Source organism: Juglans microcarpa x Juglans regia, chromosome 5D (genome assembly GCF_004785595.1).
Source record: "Juglans microcarpa x Juglans regia isolate MS1-56 chromosome 5D, Jm3101_v1.0, whole genome shotgun sequence".
Taxonomy (NCBI): domain Eukaryota; kingdom Viridiplantae; phylum Streptophyta; class Magnoliopsida; order Fagales; family Juglandaceae; genus Juglans; species Juglans microcarpa x Juglans regia.
The window spans coordinates 29,217,664-29,234,306 of record NC_054602.1 but is presented as its reverse complement, the minus strand read 5'-3'; the positions used below and the strand labels follow the sequence as shown (position 1 = coordinate 29,234,306).

Below are 16,643 nucleotides of genomic sequence, written 5' to 3'. Positions count from 1 at the left end.
CTCGAGCGACATGTCGAGCGGAAGTCGAGCGAACCTCTCTGACAGAGTTCCGCTCGAGCGCCACGTCGAGCGCACGTCGAGCTCCGATCTTATGTCGGAACTCCTATAGGAGGTCGGAGCTCCGACCTCCAATCGGAGTCAGACTCTGACTCCAATTCGGAGTTGGAGTCGGAGCTCCAATTTGGCTCCGACTCTTGTCAGAGTCGGAGGTCAGAAACGAACACTCTGACTCCGTCGGAGTCGAAGCCCAGCCCTAGTTCTAGCTACAACAGCACACTGTCGTGCAACCTTTAAGGACAATTCATTACCTGCAGTAACATCACACACATCGAACATATGGTTAGTGAATGGTTATGGTGTTAGTTGTAATCAACACAAATTATCTATGTAAAAATAGGGAAGAGGTACATTAAGTACATATTTTCTGCATGTATTACTCTCAGGATCTTACACAACTTAAAGCCTACACCTGAATAAACAACCACCCCAATTAAGTTATCCCGATACGTACAAGTTAAGGCATTAAAATATGAGGCTATCAAAACTAAGTAGAGCATTTACAACTTAGTGAATGTTGCAATATAGTTTATGGTAATGGCCAAAAAGACTAGAAGAAAAGAATATGGTGTTTACCTTCCATCCATTCACAGTAGGTGGTTTATCCTGACACTGACTCTTCTTCTGTGGAGAAATCTTCCTCATCTGAATCTTCCCCATCACCAAAAGTATCTTTTGAACTAGATGCAACCTCCTCATCCTCGATAAAATCTGCGGACTTTCCATCGTGACTCCCCGTATCCATGCCTTCTAGTGCATCAATACGGATAGGTTCTATATCAGTCCTACTTAGTGGAGTTGAGATTGGATCATCACCACACTGTATATGATGGCCCATTCTCTTGATACGCATTATCATCACTTGATTCGCCATCAATGTCATCTAACACCCTCGGCCCTAATGGAGTGTAGTATACATTCCTATTTGTGAACTTCTATACAACATACCAATTCCCTTTCACCTTTAAATCTTTTATATAAAAACATTAGGAAGCTTGGCATGCCAACACAAATGGTTTGTCCTTATATCAAGTCCTCGCCATGTTGAAACTACATATGTGACACCCTTCCATATAGTGTAACTCCACTACATCATTTATAACACCATAGAAATCTACATTATTAGCCAAATTTTCACCCGTTACAAAAACTCCAGAATTTTGTGACTGTCACCATGGCTCATGCTGCTTCGTATATTTTTCCATTTATAATGCAAGCAGCATATGATGCACAACAGTCAGGACCGCAAGCTAACGCGTATAGATCTGTGGGCACATCAAGTGGGTTGATTTTATGCTGTTCTTGAACCTAGTACAATATGGTTGAAAACTCAGCAGTTAAGGTTTCGGCATTAGTAGGGGTAACTTTCTAAGTAGACTGAGATTATGCACTTACACGTTTCTTGAACCAAGTTGGAAACTCATTATGATGTGTGCGACCGATTGAATTTGGGGTATGCAACTTACATTTCTTGTAGTGCTCGCTGCACACAAAACACAACAGGCAAAGCCATGTATGTAAAAATGTTGGTGACATAACACATAGTAGGTACTGCCCGCAAAAAAAAAATAAGTAAATGTAATTGAGATATCAGGGATGCATACTCTAGGTAGGTCCAATCTATGTGCAGTTGTTAAGCACATACCATCGGGTTGAGATAAGGAGTTTATATCTAATTTCACATTAGATGCTATACCTAAAGGACGGACATGTTGATTGAAAATTGAGAATCCATCTATGGTGTCATATTCTCTGTCATCAATGTTGTGGTCCACTTGATTGAACTTCATCTCAACATCTTGGAGGTACATTAAGCAAAATGTCAAGCATTCCATGTGAATGTATGCTTCTACTATTTGAACCTTCTGGGCATGCTTTATTCTTGACAAACCACTTGAATTTGTCGAGATATCTCTAAAATGGGTACATTCACCTATATTGTACTGCATACCCAAGTATCACCTCACTGGGTAAATGAACAGTTAGGTGGACCATGACATCAAAAAATGATGGAGGGAATATCATCTTCAATTTACATAGAATGATAACGATATCACTTTGAAGCTGGGAAAGGTGAGCTATATCAAGTGTTCGTGCACACGACCCTTTGAAGAAACTTACAAGTTCTGCCAACACCGAGACAATGTCATTTCTTAAGATCCCCCCAATTGCGATAGGAAGTAGCCGTTGCAAAAAAAATTATAGTCATGGCTTTTAAATCCTAATAATTTGCAATCACATACGGAAACACAGCGGCCGATATTGGCATTAAACCCATCGAGAAATTTTACCTCGGCCAGCTACTCACAAAATTTATTCATTTCATTTCGCGTAATGTGTACAATGCACGTGGCATCGTAAACCATTCACCTTCACACTTCAAATGTAATTCCTGCCTCATACCCAAAATCTCCAGGTCATGTCGTGCATTGATTTTATCTTTTGTTTTTCCAGGAATGTTCATTAAAGTACCAAAGATGTTATCAGAAATGTTCTTTTCAATATGCATAACATCAAGATTATGTTGAAGCTTAAGTGTTGACCAATAAGGTAACATGAAAAATCTTTGTCTAGTTCAACTCTTTACTAGTGCATTTTCTCTTCTTAAGGGATTTACCAAATTGCACATTCCAGGCATCTATAGTTGACTTAAAATGTCTGATCCAAATAAAACCCTTGGTGGCATGCGGTGATCTTTTTTACCGTTGAACAACCAATTTCTCGATCTCCAAATGTGGTCTTTCGATAAGAAGCAAAGGTGTCCCATATAATACTGTTTTTAGCCATACTTCAACTAATTTGACTCTATACCCGCATTACAAGATGAACATGCTAATTTTCCTTTAATTGACCAGCTAGAAAGATTCTCGTAGGTAGGAAAGTCATTGATTTTCTACATCAAGACAGACAGCATGCATAATGAACGTTTCCTTAGTGGAGGCATCATATGTAGGCACCCAATGCTCCCAAAGCATCAACAATTCATCAAGTAGCGATTGCAAGCAAACATCAATGTCATTCCTTTGTGATTTAGGACCAGGAATAATTAAGGATGTCATTCATGCATGAGCAAGGAGGCAAGTTATATGACACAAGGATCACTGGCCATATGCTATAAGGTTTAATCATATTGTTGAAGGGAATGAAGCCGTCACTAGCCAGACCGAGCCTAACATTGCAAGCATCATTAGCAAACCAACTATGGTCTTTATCAAATGTCTTCCAAGACTTAGAGTCCACAGGATGCCTCATATTAGTATCATATGTGCCTCATATTAGTATCATATGTGCCTCATTGCTCTTTATGTCATCGGATATCAACAACTATCTTTGCAGACACATATAAACACTGCAGTCTTGGCATCAACGAGAAATGACGTAACACCTTTTGAGGTATAACTCGTGTCCCAGCTATATTTGACACCCACCTCAAAGCCTTACAAACAAGACACTCACTTTTCGCAGCATTTTCCTACCAAAATAATATACAGTCATTTGGGCATGCATGAATTTTGTGGTACTTGAACCCCAACCCTCGCTCTAACGACTGTGCGTCCTCATATGACGGTGGAAATGCAGCATGAAGAAAGGCAGACCACAACAATTTAAGGAGCATATCAAATGACTTAATTGACCAACCACCAAGGATTTTAATATGTAGCAGTTTGACAACGAATGAGAGTTTTGAAAATTTTGTACACCCGTTAAAAAGTAGATGTCAGGCATCCTCTAGTAGCCGGTCAAAAGATGGCATCCCAAAAGTTTTAGGTATTGAGGGGCATGAAGGCAACGGAGTGTTGTCTTGGCTATCTTGGGGAACATTATGGAATGTCCCTGCCCATATGTCATCTAACATCTGGTCCATCTCATTGATGTATTCCTCGTCATCACTAAGTTCAAGATCATCATCGACGTCATTCACATTTTGTGTTTTCTCCTCCCCATGAAACATCCATTAGGTATAATTAGGATTGATCTATTTTATGAACAGGTGAGTCTCCACATCAATGAAAGACAAGAATAGATTATTACAACATATACGACAAGGACACCAAATTTGGTCACTTCCCATAGCATGGTTTAGTGCTCGTGTGAGGAATCGGTTAACCCATTTGGCATATGCAGGTTCTTGAAGTCTATTAGTAAAGTTCATTCAACTTTTGTCCATCTAAAAAGAATTATACAACATAATTAGTTAATCGAGAACCTTCAAGTTAGAGAGATAGAGGAAAGTGCACAGTTGTGAAAGTAGGCCATGAATAGAGTAAACATAATTGTCGAAGTTAATTGCAGTGTGGATAAATAATGAACATGAGAGAAAATGCTACGGACCTGTGTTGCCATGCTATTGGTTTCCATGGGGATTAGTTAATGTCAATCGTTGATGAAGTTTAGTCTAGCGGATGATATAAGAAAATATGGACAAATTTGATTTCCAGTGGTTTTCACTAAAGTAGATGAGCCTTATTACCCTCAATAAGGGGATAGTAAATTGCTGCAGCAAAATATATTTCCACATGGTTAAATATAGGATCGTACTGTTGATGTAAGTTGTATAGAGTACAAAAGGCATATCTAGATGCACAAAATGAAAGCATACAGAAGAGATGAGTAAGTGTTAGAGGTTATGGAAGCAATAAAAGTTGGTTTAGAAAGTTTATCCACACATTAGCTCGTTTTGAATAATGTTCTGGCTAACATAGAGTACTTAGTGGATAACTCGCCGATAATAAGACTAAAAGATTTCGCAAAATCCCGCCCACCGTTCCCTAGTTGGATATAGCGTAGCGGGAGGAAATATCCAACATTCCCTTGACCCATTATCACTTACCTATATGTCCTAGCCATTGAACTGTATGTTGCATCTATCTTATGGTTATAAATTTCTCCAATAGAAATTGTTGAAATGACGGATTCAATGCTAACATAACAAGAATAAGGGTACTTATCTAAAATCACGCTGTTTATGATACTTTATTGGATGTTTAGTATAATAGGTTCTTTAGCAACTAATGCGTAGACCCAAAACTGAATATATGTACCAAAACCGAGTTTTGCAATACTTAAATTGAAGCTCAGAGTAGCCTACTTTCAGCTTATAGTTCCTTTTGGCCTATTACAAGAATAAGGGCAAAAGAAAAAAAAAACATTCCTACAAATGAAAGTAAGTCACAATATTAGTTGTGACAGTGTCGAAGATACATATGTAGGGCGTTTGATCTTAGACTTGGCAACGTTAGAGCTATAATAAGAAGACTACATTGCTCATATATTCAGGGAGATGCAAAACATAGTATTCTTTCTACCAAGATCAAGATCAAGTGAAGGACGTTCCTTCACTTGATCTTGATCTTGAGGGAGTTGTTGGTAAGGCAACAAGAGTAGGGTGGAAAATGGATTATATCTGGCATGTCTAAGAGACGCAATTCTTTTCAAAATTGCATATAACAACTAAAAGGTATATATAAACAATAACCTTGAACAGACAAAAGAACACTAGAGTTAGGAGTCAGCTAGGGTGGTTGAGAAGGAGAGGGACGGTGAGGGAGATAACTTTGATAAGTTAACATTTCTCATTGCTCGAGAAAGCAATGAGAAATTGTATTTGACACATATATAAGAACAATTCAACCCTTAACACAAATAAGTTTTAGTTGATTCAATAATAGCAAGAAGCTCCCCAAAGTTTGGGACTGTTTTAGCACTGATATTAATAATTTAGAAAAGTTTCATTATTTCCCCTCCAAACACGACGAGAAATTTTTCATATAAAATTTAGCATTACTCAACAATACGGGGACACTTTGGATAGTAAAAAGTGATGCTTTTTTGTTCTAGTGTTAATTCGGCCTCTATCTAGAAAAGTGAGAAAGCCTTTTACAACGTGTTTTGCAAGGTAAATACACACCCATGATTTAGGCCACTATTGACATTTGTATCCAACATGTATGTGAGAGGAGTCTATAAAGACAAATGGCATAAAATGCAAGTCTAAGTTTGAAGTACAAAGAGAGTAAAAAAGGCCAGTAAACACATACCCAAATATGTAAAAAGGAATCATCGGGTATTTTTATATGATTCTATAATAGGGAGATTTGTTGGCCAGTATTGGTCATGGTATCTAATTAGTAAGAAAGTGGGAAGATTGAGAAACATCATCTTATAATGGATCACAACTGAAACCAGAGTGAGCAAGGAGAGAGACCCATATGGGATGATGTACAAGTTTACAGCATTGTGGAATTAGTTTGATGAGTGTATACACAGCAAATCCAAAACTTAATCCATATTGACATCATAACATTATGTAAACTCAAAGAAATTCACCAGCCCAATGATCACATAGTCTTATTTTAATGGTCTAACTATAAAGATGTTTATGCAACACGATCATAACGCAAATTGAAACAGGTCGTCTTAGATGCACTAGGTTTTGACACTCACCGCAACCTCAACTAATGAATCTAGAAAGATTAAATATATATAGATAGATATTTAATATATATTCATAGTTGATATCTAACCAAGAAACTGACCAAAGAAGAGAAAGGAGATAGAGAAAATTAAAAAAATGAGGGAGAACCTGAACCATCCATAGTAGGCAGGAATGAAGAATGTACATTATGAAGTACGTTCGTAAGACATTCACAAGCCCAGTCATCACTTGCCAAAACACATGCCATAGCCCACTTTCATATGAAAGGTATAACCGTGGCTGTTAGTGGTGAAGTATAAAAATGTTTGAAAATTTTCAAAGCAGGCAGATTGTAAAGGGTTTTTGGCTTTAACGCAAAATGTGCATGTGCTTTTAGTTCTTGCTTTCCAACCAATTAAAAGAATAAGCAACCAGATTTTTTATTTATCAAATGAGACATTAGTGTCTAAATTACTCTTCAGACATAGTAGTGTCATTGAAATTTTAAACAGGTAGGCTGGAGTGTATGGATCATCTCTTAGATAAGAGAGATGATTAGTTGTGCAAGAAAGTGCTTAGACACAAACTTTCGAATCAATAATGTTTGAGGGGGAATGCAATTGGTAACATAGGACAAATTTTCTTTTTCTAAGTACATAGAATAATTAGGGAAATAGAACACAATATTAGATCTCCAAATATTCCTTAGCAACTGCACAATGGATGGATGGTTTCTATGGTGTTTAACCTATTAAATCTAGTTGATGATATACACAATTTTTAGGTGAACAAAGTGGTTGAGGCGAATAATAAAATTATGTCAAAATCCCCAGTTTTATAATGAAGCCTGAAATACATGCATGGCATGCACTTGTGCTATTACGCACGTCGTAGGCTCCACAGTATTGCGTGTAAACAATAAAAGTATTTTTTTTATCTTATTATGACTATCTGTAGCTGTGACGTTCTATGGCATTTAAAAAAAAATTTGAATGCCTTGTTGGCAATGGTTTTCTCAACAAGAAGTTATGGGTATGAAGGTCATAGGTCAATCATGGAGTAGGTTTTGTAGGTAAATATTTTCCCCCTTCTGTAGTATTGCAACTCATGCATGTTCCTTCGCAATGTGGCATATGTTTTTTTTTTTTTTTTGAAGGAGGATAGTACCTCTAGATTTTTGTTGAAAAAAACCTCACTTGTGGCAGATGAATACCATGATTACAATTTCAAATAAACAACAAAAAATCCTTAAAAGCCAAATCAATTCCTAATTGTGAACAAACAAAAAATTATGTGCATAAAAGATTTGAGGAACCATGTAACTGTGAAACCAAGCACCCAAAGTTCAAACTGAATCATCCACATCTCAAAACAAAAACCATCACCGAACCTTCCATAATTGAGCTAAGCCACTGCGATCAGTGCACATAATACCCTTGAGCATGGAAGGTAAGTCCTCTGTTCTAAACCAGTACACATTACAGCTACTACTTCCAATCCGAGCGAGAAAATTCAATACCATGTTTCCTTCTAGAAAAACATGTTGAATCCGAAAATTCATCCTAGATAACATACATCTGACTTCCTCCCAAAAATCCTCCAAATAACATAAATTACATTTCTCTTTCTTAAACCATCACAATGTGGCAAGATTAATTAGCTTGTTTATTACAAAACAAAGATAAACAAACAATACTTCCTCTGTTGGTCTTCACGGTAGTTCGTCCATATATAGATAGTTTAGATTCAACATCCAGGAACATATTTGAATATGATAGACTAGTAAATGGACAACAATGCTACAGAATTTTTATATATGATAGTATTTGAGCACACCAACTAGCATGTAGTTATGGTACTGATGCCGTGAGACAAATTTTGTATTATTTAGTGTCCAATCGGCTGTTGTGGGTATTTCTTTTAACATTTTGGTAATCTCAAAATTAATTAATCTTCATCGCAAAATGTATTATTTAAAACAAAGTGTATCGTGTTTGTAACAACCCAACCAAGTTTTCTAAGGGTTCTTATGTCAGTTTATCAAAGTAGATGTGAAGTAAGTATGGTCTTGTATACTTTTATATGGATATTAAAGACTATAACACGCAAATATAGACACTCATTTGTTTGATTACTAGCATAAACTACAAAAAATATAGTATAAATGGGCAATGCAGAACACAAGTATATATGAAAAATATAGTTTGCAATATGGACATAACAGATTTGTACAAGTGGGATGGATGCTCTCTAGAGTTCATGTTTCATCCAGAGTTCCCAATCAAAACTATGGTCTGTGCCTAAAGCCCAGCATGCTCGAGATAAAGGCCCCACATCTTTGATCACCACACAAAGGCAGTGATATAAACAGAAAAACAGGTAAATTATTCTACAAGTTGAAGACAAATTATTTTACAATAGTCATGAAACTATCATATTCGCAGGAAAATTAAACAAAAGAAATATGAGATATAATAACCATAAAGGATATGCGAAAGAATCCAGCTTTCCACAAAATATGTACAATAGCCTAACTATTCTTGGAAATCAACAGCCAAGGTGAAAGGGGAGAGATAGCTACAAAGATGCAGAGGCACCTGTGATGCATTCAAGAGAGTCTATAAAAGGTCAATTGAGGATCTCTTGTGGACTGTCCACTTGCAAATTGGCATCCAGATTAGGATAGGAAAACCCTACAATTTCTTTAGAATCGGGAATGGAGAGTGGTGGAGGGGGAGGAGGCTTGCTGCGTAAAACTGCAGTTTTGGGAACTACTTGCTCTATCAATAGAGGAAAACATTCAAGATTAATGGTGTGTCTAGAGTTTTTAAAATGGGAGAAGATGGATAGGAAATTGAAGGGAAGATGAGGAGACTGTCCTGTTTAGAGTCGGCGATGGAAAATCCAGTGGAGGACTATTCGATTCTAGGATTTTGTGGAGGAGGGAACACCGTATCAAGCTCAATCAGTTTTGTAATGGCAAGAGTTGCGGTTATTTGGAAGGGAATTTTGAGAAGAAGAATAAGATGAAGAAAGTGCAGAGGTTCATCCCATGGAATTAGGGATTTTGATAACAAAACAAAGTCATGTCCCCTTACAAAAATAATTTGGTGCACTTTAGCGCCCTATTTGTTCATCTATGTCGTTAAAACATAAGGATTACCATGGGATAGAAACGATGCAATAGGTGGACACCGATTATGACAGAAAAAACCGTCACAATAAGCTGAAAATTGCTGAAACAAATTGGCACAATAACAGACTTAATGAAACTGGCTGGACGTCTACAACGAAGCCAAATTTGATGTAAAAGAACCTTAAACACGTATAGTGAATTAAAAGCTCGTTATGTTTTGAAGCACTTGAAGTTTCAAGATTATTATAGAGAAATGGCCACCAATGAAGATATGTTTGAAATGGAATATATAACGTATTCATGCCTCGAATGTGTTCCTATAGCAACAATATCGAGTGCAAAAGTTCACTAAGTATTCGAAACTAATATCTTGTTTACTAATGGTTGAAAAAAATAACAAGCTGTTAATGAAAAATTATCAGTCTCATCCAATCATGATCGTGGACATGGTAGAAAAAACTATTGGAATCAAAAAGATTGTACTCAAAGTTTTTAAAAAATAAATGTTACATACTACCAAAAGTGAAACCACACCATGACAAAGAAAGATGAAAACAAAAGCTTGTAGAATAAGCCAGTAAAGAAATGTGACAATAAATGTCATATGTGTGGTATGAAAATGTCTTGGTCACGTACCTACCGTACATCTAAATTTGTTCTCAACCTATATCAAGCATCTATGAAGGAGTAAAAAAAAGGTCGAAATGAATTTTGATAACCGAAATGGGATATACCTAACCCATCTTAGTGTTATTTATTTCTTTATGGATCCTAACGGAGACGATGATCTTTTGATTGGTGATGCATATGATCATAATAATTAACTTTGTTTATTTATTATGTAATCAGATTATGTTTGAGTTATAATCTTTTAATACATCTTTTTAAACACTCTTTTGCATTAATAAAGTTCTATACATATTTTTATTTATAAGTAAATATCGGTTCTATTAATGCATTAACCAATTCTAAAATAATTGGTGAAGATATATGTATGTTAGATAGTTTTACAACACATAATTTTTAAGAGTAAGAAACATTTTTCACATTTAATTTTAAATAGAGCCAATGTCGATATAATATCCATCAAACCTAATTGAAAGCCAATATCATGCTACCAAAAGGAACAACATTTTGTATTGAATATACTTTGTATTATTAAAAATCTAGAAAACATTTACTCAATTTTAAAGATATTCATTGTAATGGTTATCATGTTAAAATCACTAATGAAGGAAATGATCATGAATATCTTTACATTACAATAATAAATTTATGTCATAAGCTCATATTAAAAAAACTAACAGTTTTCTATTATGGATTATATTATACAACAACGAAAACAATTGAATCTCATATTGTAGTGCACTAGAAGTGCTCAAATCTAAAGGTCTTTTTGTTTTGGCATGATCATCTTCGTCATCTGGGATCAATTATGATGCGTCGAATAATTAAGAATTTATATATTAAAGAACCAGAATATTCATTTACGAATTGATTATTCATGTGTAACATGTTCCTACAAAGTTAGTTATCAGACCATCATCTTCCAAGATAATTATTGAATCTCCATTACTTTTACAAAGAATCCATGGAGATATATGTTGGCCTATACATCCACCATGTGGACCATTTAGATATGTTATGATTTTAATAGATAGATCAACTAGATGGTCACATATTTGTCTACTTTCTATTTGAAATGTTGCATTTGCTAAACTTCTTACACAAATTATTATATTACAGGCTCAATTTATTTATTATCCAATTTAGTTTATTCGATTGGATAATGTAGAAGAATTTATATCTAAAAGTTTTGATGATTATTGCATATCCGTTTGGATTAATATTGAATATCTTGTTGTCCATTCATATACTTAGAACGATTTAACTTAGACATTTATTAAATGTCTACAATTAATTACTTGACTATTACTTTTGAAAAACAAAACTATATGTCTATACTTGAGGATATGCAATTTTGTATACTGCAATATTATTGGTTCGAATAAAACCAACTACTTATAATAAATAGAATAATGATATGTACACGCCACAATTAGACAAGCCGCCCGCAGTCCCTTTATAGTGGGACCCATGTTTTCACAACTGTGCGGGGCTTGTCTATTTGAGGATTGTACTTAGTAATATTCTAATAAATATTTTTCATTGCAACTTGTATTTAGTCAACCACCAAATATCTTTCATCTTCATACTTTTGGTTGTGCTATGTATGTTCTTATTGCACCACCCAACGCACTAAGATAGGTCCTCAATGTAGGCTAGAAATTTTCGTTGGTTTTAATTCTCCCTTCATCATTAGATAATTCGAGTCTTCCTAACTGATACTAATGCCTCCTTGCTCGTTGGCTCCATTTTAAATCATATTAATCTAACAATACTCCAAGCTTCCTTTGTGACCTCTTTATTTCTTCTATATTATTAGGCCCCTCCTCATCTTGCAAATTCTTCTAAAAATCAGACTTTTCCCTTATGACCAATCTCCTATTCTTAAAGTAGCATTGCAAAGGTTCAGGCAGTCTTGCACAATTTTTATAGGATCTATACTAATAGTGTTCCTCATCCATTCCACTTCTATTCTATGATCCTACTGCATTCTTCCTCAATATCTCAGCTGGCTTCATACTTAAAAAATCTTCTTATTATAATCAAATTTTTTTGAGTCCATACTACAAAAAAGGAGAAGTGGTCTATGAGCTAAGCTCCTAGCAACCAAAAAAGGGTTTGCAACCACTTGTACAACCTTTTTCTTTTCTAAAAGACTCATTCCAAGAGTTTGTTACACCATGTATATTTTGCCCCTCCACCCAAATCATAGAAGTTTCCAGCTTTCGAAGCCCTTCTAAAATATTCCATGTAAGCTTCATTTCTAGGTCTACCACCTTGTTGTTCTCCTTGAGATGTAATCTCATTAAAATCCTCAATTACACACAATCCTAGCTGGTTTGGAGGTTTGAATGAAGATAGCAAATCCCAAGTTTCTATCCTTTTATTGACATCATGTTGCCCAAGTTTCATCATTGATCCACATATTGATATGTCTATTTGAATAATTTAGAATATCAACCTTGGCAGGGCCGACTATCAACCTTCACCAATACCTTAGTGATGTTTCATTCCTGCTTCCCATTCCCATATATAAACTTCTTAGACATTTCCAGTAAGCAATTCATCATTATCCTCATCAATCAAATTGCTCTTCTTCACAAAGCAGTTACTCAAAGTCACAGAGATCATACCTTTTTCTCTTCCTCTTAGCTTCCAGCTACCTCCGCTCTATACAGTCTTCTCCTTCTGTTGTTCTTGAGTAGCTCAAAATTTCTCCCCCTTTTTCTCTCCCATTGTTTACGCACACCTTCAATTTCGGTTTTGTAAGTTTTTTTGCTTTTTGGCCCACTTCCTTTTACTTTCTTATATATGGGCCCTCTAGCTCCCTGGCCCACATTTGAAATACTGCCTTCTTGCCCACAGCTCCTTCTCACATTATCATTCATACATTCTTCTCATGTTTGTTCCTCCATTTTCGCCTGGCATTCTTCTGTCATATATTTAGATTCTTCAATTGGTAACCCTTCCTCCATCCCCTCCCTAAATCAAGTTGTATCCCCCATACCTTCCCTGCCTCCGTGATTTTGGCCCACTCATTTGCACTTTCCAATTCCAATTTCATGTTCACTGCCAGCCACCACCACCGATTTGGTATTAGTTTCCAATCTGCTACATTCCCCAATCTCTCCCTTTCCCAACAGTTTCTTTTGCCCAACCACCATGCATTTTTTTTTTCAAGTTCACATATCTAAATGAATTTCATCTAAGCATGTTCAATTCAACATGCAACCATGTTTCGAACTGGTTAGAACCTTCAACCATCATATCCACCTGTTGATCCTCGTTCTAACATTCTTGATCACCATGTAGAATGTAGCCACATTTGAACACATTCTAGGAATTTTCTCGTATTTCATTGAAACCCAAACCATGTTCCCATTCACATTGATGGTTTGACCCCTTGCCATGACATTTCAGTCTTAACTCGAAGATATTGTCCCCAACAGATTCCATCCTTTGGAACGCCCACCTCAATTTCTTTGCCAATTGTGCCTTTGATTTGCTCCCCACAGTCCCAATTCATGCACACGAAGGGTAAATTATGAACTTGAACCCAAAAGGATTTATTATCAAAATTCATCTTATTTGGTTCGGTAAAAACCCATCAAATATTTTTATGATGACTAGACTATTATCAAATAGCTATGGATGCCCCTCCATCACCCTCTGTTTGACGGCATGAGTTGCGAAGGTGATGATGAAGACATTAGGCCTAAACTCCTAGAAGGCAGTCGGTTTCTCACCTTCCAAACTTTTGCCATATTCGAAACTATTATCTATTTTCCTATTAACCGATTCGAGCACAACTTACCAACCAAACTCTTATCTCCCTTCTTCTATGCTTCTACCATTATTCCTCCATTCAAAATTATTGTTGAGTTTTCCTCTTATGTTAGCTTCAATGTACCCATAGTTCCTCCAATCCCTTCATCCCTCCACGGTAGCCACCCGTTGTTGGCAGTGATTTTATGCACTCTTCTTATGTGGGGAGGCATAAATGTTTTCCCAAAACTCCAACTCTATTCTCCCAGGAGAAAAATAGAGAGGAGACTAAACCGTTACATAGTCTTCTTTTTTATGTATCATTTAAATATTAAAAAATTTAATTGTAAGCGATTCTGCACACTAATACACACACTCATTCAATATGATTGGTCAGAAAGTAGATTTTATTGAAAACAATGCTAATTTGAATTTAGAATATGAATACAACAATATTAATACGTAGATTGGTATGCAAACTTACTTATAAATAGTAAAACTCTTTAAATATTTAAAGCGTGAATTAATTGTTTGAATTTTGAAATGAAAAATACAGACGTTATTTTAAGTTAATGATGCGAAGTTAATTTTTTCCAATAATTTTCTTAAAGTTTTTTTTTTTTTTGATAGATGGGATAGGAGATTTGATCCTGGGATCTCTTAGTGAATAATTTTCCTAAAGTTGGATACCCTCAAAGACTTGTTTCCCGCTTTTCCGTTCTTTAAGCCATCCACATCTTGGTAGCTCCTCTCACTCTCTCTGTCAATGGACGACAAGAAGAGGAAACGCCGCCGACCGGAACCGAGCTCCGATGACGAAACCAGACTCCCCTTCAAGGACCGCCTCAAACCCGACTCGATTATCCTCGAATCCCTCCAAGACCTCCTTAGAACTCACTCCGCTTCCTCCTCTAACACTAAAACCCTAACCCTAACTGAACTCTCCCTGGCCTCCACATGTCGCGAGGTGACCGACCTCTCCCTCCCCTCCGTCCAATCCGCTATCGAGTCCCAAATCTTGAAGATCGCCCACTCCATCCTCTCCGGCCACGGCTTCTCCTTCGACGTGCCCTCCCGCTCCGCCGCCAATCAACTCTACGTCGCGGAACTCGACCGCATCGTCCTGAAAGACAAAACTTCCCTCCGCCCCTACGCTAATATCTCCACTGTCCGCAAGTCCACCATCACTACCCGTATCCTCCAGCTCATACACCAGCTCTGCTCCAAGAACATCCACGTTACCAAGCGTGACCTCTTCTACACCGACGTCAAGCTCTTTCAGGACCAGACCCAGTCCGATTCCGTCCTGGACGACGTCTCTTGTATGCTCGGCTGCACTCGCTCCAGCCTCAATGTCATCGCCGCTGAGAAAGGGGTTGTTGTGGGTCGGCTGATTTTCAGCGATAATGGCGACATGATCGATTGCACGAAAATGGGAATGGGCGGAAAGGCCATTCCCCCAACATTGACCGAGTTGGGGATATGCAGAGCGATGCATTGTTTATACTCCTGGTTGAGAAGGATGCGGCATATATTCGATTGGCCGAGGATCGGTTCTATAACCGGTTTCCATGTATAATTGTGACAGCAAAGGGGCAGCCGGACGTTGCCACGCGGTTGTTCTTGAGGAAGATGAAGATGGAATTGAAGCTCCCCGTGCTTGCACTGGTGGACAGCGATCCTTACGGGTTGAAAATTTTGTCCGTTTACGGATGCGGCTCCAAGAACATGTCGTACGATAGTGCGAATTTGACGACCCCTGATATAAAGTGGTTGGGGATTAGGCCGAGTGATTTGGATAAGTATAAGATACCAGACCAGTGTAGATTGCCTATGACGGAGCAGGATATTAAGACCGGAAAGGATCTGTTGGAGGAAGATTTTGTGAAGAAGAATCCGGGTTGGGTTGAGGAGCTGACTTTGATGGTGAAGACGAAGCAGAAAGCGGAAATTCAGGCTTTAAGCACGTTTGGGTTTCAGTACTTGTCTGAGGTCTATTTGCCACTCAAGCTGCAGCAGAGGGACTGGCTGTGAGAGGCGTGGCTTGAGTGGGCAGAGTATTTGTGTAATGGTAATTCCTTTGTGTATCTCTTTGTTTAATTTACATTTGGGATGAAAAATGGGAATTTCTCTTTAGTTATGCTGAAACTTCCCGTATATGCCTTCAGCTGATCAATAATAGTAATGTCGGTTTGTTGAGATAACAGGTCTATATTGGGATTAATGGCCCTTGTGAAATCCAAAATCAACAGTGAAAAATCAAATTTTTCTGTCTTTCATTGATGGGTGGTGCTGAAGGACAAAAAATGGGTCTTTATCCTCTATAATGTCCATTTTGTGATTATGTCTCTGACCATTTGCAGTTGTGTGGATTCTATTCACTTTCGAGGAAAAAAGCCAACAAGATTATTTATTTATTTATTTTTTTGATGTCGGGTAACCTTTTTAAGGCAGGACTTTTCGGACCCACATTTGCATAGAAAACCCCAATCCTGTGCACCACACACGGAATTAGTTAAATTGAAAAGTCAACAAGATTATGACTGGTAAGATACATGGAAACAAATCAAGAGGCAAATGCAGCAGATGAGAAGAGTTGTTTTTATTTAACAATTTTTCAAAATTACATTCAATTGTTCTGCT

The 16,643-nt window shown here is 37.1% G+C and overlaps 1 protein-coding gene across 1 annotated transcript; it reads left to right on the top strand.

Annotated features, from left to right (window-relative positions):
• Positions 1-14,681: 14,681 nt before the first annotated feature.
• LOC121264688 (DNA topoisomerase 6 subunit A) lies at positions 14,682-16,199 on the top strand. Its single transcript, XM_041167978.1, is given in 2 exon segments — positions 14,682-15,460; positions 15,463-16,199. Coding segments are annotated over 2 exon segments (1,266 nt in total). The 5' UTR covers positions 14,682-14,766; the 3' UTR covers positions 16,035-16,199.
• Positions 16,200-16,643: the final 444 nt, after the last annotated feature.